Raw genomic sequence first — 9,989 nt, 5'->3', positions numbered from 1 at the left:
TTCCTTCTCTCATGTTCATGATGACTTTATTAGTGGGGTGCTTTATTACAGAGCCGCAACATCTGTCTGTGCAAAATCAATGAACATAAAATCTCCCTTAATTAGAATAGATGGCAGAGGTTGCCTATCCATTCAGCTCTGAAAAGAGTTGGCAGAGAAAGCATGAAAATTTTTCAAACATTTTTTATTACATTTTAAAAGAAATGCTTACAAAATCCCAATCACTTTGGAGTCAAATTTGTGAAAGGCAAAAGAATACAGAGCAATGTAGATCTACATTTGGCATCGTAGAATTCTGTCATCCTGGGTGATCAGCCATAGAATATTCGCATCATACGTCAAATGCTTGGCACGGGCATTGATGTTGTTGACTTTAGTCCATCTGGTACCTGAAGCTTTGCTGTCTGTGATCCCATCCCTAAAATAATAGATAGAGAAGTGAAAATAAGAATGATTTCATGGGCAGTTGACATTTATTTTTTCATAGACTACTGCAAGATGCTTTACGTGGGATTGCCTTTGAAGACTGTTTGGAAGCTTCAAGTAGTCCAATGGGCGGCAGTCAGGTTTCTAACTGGAGTGACACACAAGGAGCATTCAACCCTCTGCTGAGCCAGTGCCACTGGTTACCAGTCTGCTACCAAGCACAATTCAAAGTGCTGACTTCAGCCTATAAATTCCTAAATGGTTCTGGTCCAGCTTACCTATCCGAACATATCTCTTTCTTTGATCCACCTCAGAGGCTAAGATGGTCGGGGGAGACCTTGCTCTTGGTCCTAACCCTCTCACAAGCGTGACTGGTGGGAACAAGAGACAGGGCCTTCTCAGGTCCAGCTTACCTATCGGAACGTATTTCTGTTTATGAGCCAGATAGAGCATTAAGATTGGCAGAGGAGGTCCTGATCTTGGTTCTGTCACCCTCGCAGGCATGACGAGAGATGGGGCCTTCTCGATGGTGGCCCCTCAGTTGTGGAACTCCCTCCCTAGCGAGATCAGATTGGCCCCCTCCCTTTTGACATTTAGGAAACTACTTGAAATGTGGCTTTCTAAACACACATTCAGGGAGTAAGATGAAGTAGTCAGGATATCCTGGGATTGATGCAGTGGTGAATGTCTTATACTTTATGTTTGTTTACATTTGATGTTTTATAGTTTATTGGTTTTAATCTACTGTTATATGTTATTTTAGTTATGTACTGCATTTTATATTGTGCGGCATTGAATTTTGCCATTTGCTTTGTTGTGAACCGCTTTGAGTCCCCCTAGGGCAGTGGTTCTCAACCTTCCTATTGCTTTGTGTGTGTGTGTGTGTCAGGGGCAACTTGGGAAACTACAAGTTGCTTCTGGTGTGAGAGAATTGCCCATCTTCAGGGACGTCACCCAGGGGATACACAGATGTTTTGATGTTTTACCATCCTTGTGGGAGGTTTCTCTCATGTCCCCGCATGGGGAGTTAGAGCTGATAGAGGGAGCTCATCCACACACTCTCTGGATTTGAACCTGCGACCTGTCGGTCTTCAGTCCTGCTGGCACAAGGGTTTAACCCACTGTGACCCCTTAATACAGTTCCTCATGTGGTGACCCCCAACCATTAAATTCTTCCAATTGCTACTTGATAACAGTAATTTTGCTACTGTTATGAATCATAATGCAAAAACCTGATATGCAGGATGTATTTTCATTCACTGGACCAAATTTGGCACAAATACCTGATACGCCCAAATCTGAATACTGGTGGGGTTTGTTTTTTTTTTTGGGGGGGGGGGGATTTTGTCATTTGGGAGTTGAAATTGAACAATGGAATTGAACCAAACTTGGCACACAGCACTCCCATGACCAACAGAAAATACTGGAGAGTTTGGTAGGCATTGCCCTTGAGTTTTGGAATTGTAGTTCACCTACATCCAGAGAGCACTATGGACTTGAACAATGATGGATCTGCACCAAACTGTTATGAATTGTAATGTAAATAGCTGATATGAATGATGTATTATCATTCAGTGGACCAAATTTGGCATAAACACCTGATACGCCCAAATCTGAATACTGGTGGGGTTGGGGGGGATTGATTTTATCCTTTGGGAGTTGCAGTTGATGGGATTTATAGTTGACCTACAATTAAAGAATATTCTGAACTCCAACAAGAATGGAATTGAACCAAACTTGGCACGCAGAACTACCATGACCAACAGAAAATACTGGAAGGGTTTGATGGGCATTGACCTTGGCTTTTGGAGTTGTAGTTCACCTACATCCAGAGAGCACTGTGGACTCCAACAATGATGGATCTGGACCAAACTTGGCACAGATACTCAATATGTCCAAATGTGAACACTGGTGGAGTTTGGGAAAAATAGACCTTGACATTTGGGAGTTGTAGTTGCTGGGATATATAGATCACTTACAATCAAAGAACCCCTTGAACCCTACCAATGATAGAATTGGGCCAAACTTCCCACACAGAATCCCCAACAGAAAATACTGTGTTTTTGATGGTCTTTGGTGAACCCTCTGACACTCCCTTGCGACCCTCCATGGGTCCCAACCCCCAGGTTGGAAAACACTCCACTAGGGGTTGAGAAAAGCAATAAATAAATAAATAAATGTTCTGCTGCACATCCTAAATCAAAAGGCTTGAAAACAAGCCGGACCGTTTTTCAGATGTGATTTACAAAAATGGCCCTATTCAGCGTACGGTAAGTAAATGCCGGTTATCATAACTTGCTCAACAAGATAATGCAGAGGATTTCACTTACTTTTTTCATCTTGCCTATGTGGATTTGACTAGTATGTGAACAGAGTCAAGATTCACCTTCTGGTCTTTATACATCAAATGCAGGCAGAATAAAATGTAACTCAACTTAAATACAATTGTATTCACAGATTCCTATAACAGAGTCCTGTCTGATGAGATCGTAAATCAAAATAACTCCCTTAGTTCTTTTAAGAGTCCAATATGTCTACTTTTTTTCTATTTTCACTTTCTTTGCAAACATCATCTAGGCCAGTGGTTCTCAACCTGTGGGTCCCCTGATATTTTGGCCTTCAACTCCCAGAAATCCTAAGAGCTGGTAAACTGGTTGGGATTTCTGGGAGATGTAGGCCAAAACACCTGGGGACCCACAGGTTGAGAACCACTGATCTAGGCAAATGCAGTATGGTACTTCCCACAAGTCATATATTCTAGTTGCTCTCACCTGTAGAAGACGTCCCCTCCTTTCTTCATTCCATAGACCTTTCCATCACTTCCAACATCAATCATGGAGAATGTACTAGGAATGTATTCCCAGCGGGTTCCCTGGCATCTCTGTGGCTCGATGCCAGTACGAAAATAGACACTGCCTGCAGTGTTCACACCCCAGCAGCCTTGCAAACCACAGCTCAAGGATTTCATAGTTCCACTCATAACAGTCCAGGTTACTGAGGAGGTAGGCTTCATTGCAAGGAACTCAGAACTTGAAAGACACATGGGATGATTGCCTGATTTAACACCAGCCACGAAGAGATTTCCACCTGCATTGATCTGTTCAAAGGATTCTGAGGAAGAAGAATGGATAAAATCAGACTGGAAAAAATAAATAAAATTGCAACTGGAGAGAGAGACATGGCATTCTTACCCTTTTGCTTCATAAAGACAGGGACAATTGCTCATCTCTCTCTCTCTCTCTCTCTCTCTCTCTCTCTCTCACACACACACACACACACACACAAAGGGTTGAACATCTACTTGTAGTTTCCCTCAGAAACATTACTTGCTCAGGTGATCCCTTGTAGCTTGAGGATGATTATCTTCCAGATGCAGTGTCATGGCAGTGGGTCCGTAGGTGGCTGTGGAGCCCTATTCTTGATCCGCATGTTCTCCTGCAGTGAGGACATCAGTTTCCAGACAGAAGGTGGTCCTGGTCAGGGTTGGCTTGACGTGCTTTCCACTTGGCACATTTCTCCCTTTCGCCCTCCATTTGTGCCTCTTCGAATTCTTCAGCATTGCTTATTTATTTATCGTGTCATCCGCAACCAGAACATTGTATTACATTTCTAACAGAACAAAACAAACAAACAGATAAAAAAACCACAAATTTTGCAAACTTGGTAGCTGATTAAATGTCCTTTGACCAGTATCTGGCCACTTGGAGTGCCTCTGGTGTTGCCGCAAGAAGGTCCTCCATCGTGATGTGGCCGGGCTCAGGTTGCATTGCAGCAGGTGGTCAGTGGTTTGCTCTTCTCCACACTCGCATGTTGTGGATTCAACTTTGTAGCCCCATTTCTTAAGATTGGCTCTGCATCTCGTGGTGCCAGAGCGCAGTCTCTTCAGCGCCTTCCAAGTCGCCCAGTCTTCTGTGTGCCCAGGGGGGAGTCTCTCATCTGGCATCACCTGATATGGGGCTACAAAGTTGAATCCACAACATGCGAGTGTGGAGAAGAGCAAACCACTGACCACCTGCTGCAATGCAACCTGAGCCCTGCCACATGCACGATGGAGGACCTTCTTGTGGCAACACCAGAGGCACTCCAAGTGGCCAGATACTGGTCAAAGGACATTTAATCAGCTACCAAGTTTGCAAAATTTGTGGTTTTTTTATCTGTTTGTTTGTTTTGTTCTGTTAGAAATGTAATACAATGTTCTGGTTGCGGATGATACGATAAATAAAATAAATCCCCACGAGAAACTATTTGGTTTGAAAAAATCTCCACAGAGCCTGGTAATGATGTATTTCCAATTACTTTTTTGACATGACAATTCCAGTAAAACATGATGCATATCAAAGTACCTGATACTTTTTCCAAATTGCTTCCTAGAAGACGATAGATGTGCTTGTCATAATCAACCATCCATATGCCACTAATGCCAACGGACACATGCTGCATCCCTCCTGCCAAATAAAGCCAGTCTTCTCCATTCAGCATAAATACATTGCCAGTAGGCTCCAGGCCAACCACAAGGCCATTGCCGGCATCAATCTGTTTTAGAAGCCCAGGATTAGGGATTTCTGTGCAGAGTTGAGCTGCAAACAATAGAACACAACAATTACCAAACAGTTTTTATATAGGAAAAGAACATAGTCAAAATTTAGCATTTCAATGGCAGAGCATAAAGTCAATTTACCTTCTAATGACCAGTTGAAACAAGGCACAGTATATATGATATAGGTGAGGAAGATCATATCCTATAAAAATAAATCTCTTTCAACAGTTGAAGGAAAACTCTACAATTATCTTGGTTGATCTTCAGTCTTCCACTTCCAGTTTATTTATTTATTTTCATGTCAGGAGCGACTTGAGAAACTGCAAGTTGCTTCTGGTGTGAGATAATTAGCCATCTGCAAGGATGTTGCCCAGGGGACACCCGTATGGGAGGCTTCTCTCATGTCCCCACATGGGAAGCTGGAGCTGACAGACAGGAGCTCACCCCACCTTTCAGATTCAAACCACCAACCTTTTGGTCAGCAGCTTAACCCACTGCGCCACCAGGAGCTCCATTTTATGAACAGTATTACCCCGTTAAACTATTTAATTCCAATTTATGAACGGTATTACCAAACTATTTTGTTATAGGGAGAGCCTTCATGTAAAATTTTGCCAGTCATAGTTTTATGTCCACCCAAATAAGCAGTCCTTTAAACTCTGTTTAAAGTTCATCATTGCCACCTTTTTCTTTCTGAACTTCTAGTGATCGAAAGGAACAGATGAAGGCGCAGAAAGATGAAACAACTTAGTATTAATATTTTGCTTGAAAGACATCCTAACAATCCCTGCAAAGATGATTAAAAGTAAAGGTTTTCCCCTTGACATTTAAGTCTAGTTGTGTCCAACTGTTGGGGGTGATGCTCATCTATAATTCTAAGCCAGCATTTGTAGACACCTCCAAAGTCATGTGGCTGGCATGACTGCATGGAGTGCCATTACCTTCCCGCTGAGGTGGTACTTATTGATCTACTCACATTTGCATGTTTTCGAACTGCTAGGTTGGTAGACGCTGGGGCTAACAGCAGGAGCTCACCCCGTCCCTCTGAATCGAACAGCTGACCTTCTTTTTAGCAAATTCTGCACCTTAGCAGTTTATTTATTTATTTATTTACTATATATGTATACCGCATTTCTCAGCCTTATCGGCGACTCAAGGGGGTTTACAACAAGTCAGTACACATAACAACAAAATACAAATTAAACATTGAAACAGTATAAAACCGCAATGGAAGCAATAAAAACAATAAAAAAACCAACATTATCATCACTGCACATTATCATCACTATCATCACTGCACCACTGCGGCCCCAACAAAGATGATTAGGGAGGGCAATTGAACTCATTGGTCAGAAAACCCATACACACTCACAGCAGTTTCCGATGAGTATCATGAGATTTTGAGTTTTAATATTTTGGCAGTGTTAAACTGACTTTGTCCTGCTTTAGGCAAAGTCGGGAGAGACAGGGCAATCTGGACAGTTGGACTAGATTTAAGCGGGCCCAGTCAGTCTCCTGCCTAAAGGGACAGCATTGCCATTACATAGTGCCTGCCCATGTTTCTGCCGCTGCTGTTGCATCCAGGTTACTCACCATTTAGGAGCAATAAATCAGCCAAAAGAAATAGAATCCTCCTCACCGCCATGTCTGCAAATTGAAAAATAAAGGACATATGAAGATTTTCCACACTTTTGTTTGTTTCCAGATACATTACAAGCCTGGAGAGCTGTTGACAATCATTCTATTGAGAGATGAATGTGACTTCGTGTACAATCTTTCTCAAACAATGTGTGCATGCCTTCAAGTCACCCATTAATAATTTCAGGTTAGGATGCAAAATCCAAAAATTGATATATTTTATTAGAGCCAAGAAGAATTGTGCCTGGGTCAGCCGGAGTATTAGAGTTGCAGATGACCCAGGAGTCAGCAGCAGTAGCTGTCTCCCAGCTGCAAAGCCTCTAAACCCTCTGCAAAGCTGCATATATCACATGATCTGTCTCTGGACCCCTAAACTTAGCTCCCCAAATCCCTTTCCACTACTTGTGCTAACTAGGACTAGGAACAAAGATGTGCAGTGCCATAGGACCATGGAAGTTGCCATAATGTGGGGACCAAGTAACAGAACAATTTGTCCTATGTGTTGTCGAAGGCTTTCATGGTCGGAATCACTCGGGTGAAACTTCAGGAGAGAGTGCTTCTAGAACATGGCCAATTGGCCATATAGCCCGAAAAAGCTATAAAAACCCACAATTTGTCCTGTTAGGAGACAAAACTGTTCTGCCAGTTCATGAGTTTCTCAGGAGCGAGAAAGTCACTTTTTTTCTCTCTTGAAAGGGAGAGGTTTTGCTGCCATTTTCCTACGATGTCTATGTGCCAAAGTAGAATTTGTACTGTATTACAACCAGGTTTCTTTAGAACAGCTCAGCAATATCTAGAAGGCTAAATGTTCCCTATGTTTGCATTAGATCAGTGTTTCTCAACTTGAGGGGTCGGGCCCCTGGGCGGGGGGGGGGGGGGGGGTTGCGAGGGGGGGGGTTCAGTGGGGTCGCCAAAGATGTTCAGAAAACACATATTTCTGATGCTTAGTAACCCTTTTGTCAGAGAAGGCTGACAATCTCTCTGCCTGCCCTTATCTTCCTTTTTGGTGTTGGTGCACTGCAACTCCCAGAATTCAAAAACAGCCCACCACCAACCCCTCTAGTATTTAATGTTGGTAGTGTGCCAAATTTGGTGTAGATCTATTGTGAGCTGGGTTCAGAGTGCTCTTTGATAGTAGGTGAACTATGAATCCCAGCAACTACAACTCCCAAATGTCAAGGACTACTTTCCTCAAACTCAGACCATGTTTGCATTTGGGCATATTAAGCATCTGTGCCAAGTTTGGCCCAGATCCATCATTATTTGAATCCACAGTGCTTTCTGGACGGAGGTGAACTACAACTCCAAAACTCAAGGTCAATACCCACCAAACCCTCCCAGTATTTTCTGTTGGTTATGAGAATTCTGTGTTCCAAGTTTGTTCAATTCCATCGTTGGTGGAGTTCAGAATGCTCTTTGATTGTAGGTGAACTATAAAGTCCAGCAACTACAACTCCCAAATAACAAGCTCAAACCCCACCCCACTAGTATTCAAATTTAGGCATACTGGATATTTGTGCCAAACTTGGTCCAGTGAATGAAAATACATCCTGCATATCAGATATTTACATTACGATTCATAACAGTAGCAAAATTACAGTTATGAAGTAGTAACAAAAATAATGTTATGGTTGGGGGGTCACCACAACATGAGGAACTGTATTAAGGGGTCCCAGCATTAGGAAGATTGGAAACAACTCGTGTTAGATTTACAAACAAAACATTTAAATAACTACTACCAGTAGGACAGGAGGGCTTCAGAAAGCAAACAAGGTCAGAAGGGGGTCATGGTCATAGAAAGCTTGCGAAACCTAACTTGCAGACCCCTTAGGTCAGTGGTTCTCAACCTGTGGTCCCCAGATGTTTTTGGCCTTCAACTCCCAGAAATCCTAACAGCTGGTAAACTGGCTGGGATTTCTGGGAGTTGTAGGCCAAAAACATCTGGGGATCCCAGGTTGAGAACCCTAGCTATTGATTGGGAAGACTGGTAAATAGGAGGGCTCCTTGTCTACAAAAGCCCTGCAGACAGCTGGATCAGGAGAAACTGAGAAGATAACAGAGTTACAATTGGAAAGGGGGAGTAGAATCATAGAATCATAGAGTTGAAGAGACCTCATGGGCCATGCAGTCCAACCCCCTGCCAAGAAGCAGGACAATCGCATTCAAAGCACCCCCAACAGATGGCCATTCAGCCTCTGTTTAAAAGCCTCCATAGAAGGAGCCTCCACCACACTTTGGGGCAGAGTTCCACTGCTGAACAGCTCTCTACTCTTACCTTCAGCTCTTTTGTAGTCCTGTCTTGTACTGAGAAAGTGAACAAAAAACACCTTTCCTCTCCCTTGTCTCCAAGCTGTCTTGTCTATTTTATAGAAGAATATAATTGACCCCTGTTTCCAAAGAATTTACAAAGAAGTGTACATAGTCCCAAAGGTTGGGTTTACTGGCAGGACAAACAGAAGACCCATATGACCTTCTTTATGAAGTAAGAGAACCACGAGGGATATGAGCTTAATTCCCCCCCCCCCCCAATAAAAGTCAGTGGTTTTGGCGTGAGGACGAGATGGCCTTGGAGAGATCCCAGTTGCATTTCCGTTTAAGCCAGGAAATGACAATATTTATTTGTCTCCCAAATTCCAAAGAACCCTGGAAAGCAGCCAGCCTTATAGCAAGAGCAGCCCAATTTAGGGCTTTTCAAACAAGTGATACTGAGGCAGTTTCCAGAGAATTAAAATATTGTGCCCTGACCCATCTGCTATCTGTCTCCTATGCTGTGATCAGTGTCATGCTATGTTTTCTGACTAATTTTAATCCTCACAGCAGCACTCTGATGTTGGTTAGGTTATCTGGAATAATAATGTCTAGGCCAGAGTTTCTCAGCTTTCCTAATGCTGCGAGCCCTTAATACAGTTCCTTATGTTGTGGTGACCCCCAACCATATAATTATTTTCATTGCTACTTCATCATTTTGCTACTGTTATGAATCATAATGTAAATATCTGAGATGTATTTTCATTCACCAAATTTGGCACAAATACCCAATACGCCCAAATTTGAATACTGATGGGGTTCGGGGATTGATTTTGTCATTTGGGAGTTGTTGCCTGGATTTATAGTTCACCTACAATCAAAGAGCATTCCGAACTCCACCAACGATGGAATTGAACCAAACTTGGTACACAGAATTCCCATGACCTGGTGGAAATTAACCTTGAGTTTGGGTCTGGTGTGCATTGACCTTGAGTTTGGGAGTTGTAGTTCACCTACATCCAGAGAGCACTGTGGACTCAAACAATGAAGGATCTGGACCAAACTTGGCATGGATACTCAATATGCCCAAATGTGAACACTGGTGGAGTTTGTGGAAAATACACCTTGACACTTAGAGCCG

General features: G+C 42.8%; 1 protein-coding gene across 1 annotated transcript; it reads right to left on the bottom strand.

Moving 5' to 3' along the window:
* Positions 1–9,030, bottom strand: LOC132780220 (fish-egg lectin-like). The gene is made up of 5 exons (XM_060783802.2): positions 8,877–9,030; positions 6,557–6,610; positions 4,770–5,003; positions 3,198–3,537; positions 1–418 (listed from the first exon to the last, which is right to left on the bottom strand). Exons 2-5 carry the CDS (start codon positions 6,606–6,608, stop codon positions 274–276), a joined length of 771 nt encoding a protein of 256 aa, XP_060639785.2. The 5' UTR covers positions 6,609–6,610; positions 8,877–9,030; the 3' UTR covers positions 1–273.
* Between the last annotated feature and the right edge of the window lie 959 nt (positions 9,031–9,989).

Source organism: Anolis sagrei, chromosome Y (assembly GCF_037176765.1).
Source record: "Anolis sagrei isolate rAnoSag1 chromosome Y, rAnoSag1.mat, whole genome shotgun sequence".
Lineage (NCBI taxonomy): Eukaryota > Metazoa > Chordata > Lepidosauria > Squamata > Dactyloidae > Anolis > Anolis sagrei.
Note: the sequence above shows the minus strand (reverse complement) of the source record. Positions and strands in the feature narration are given on the sequence as shown.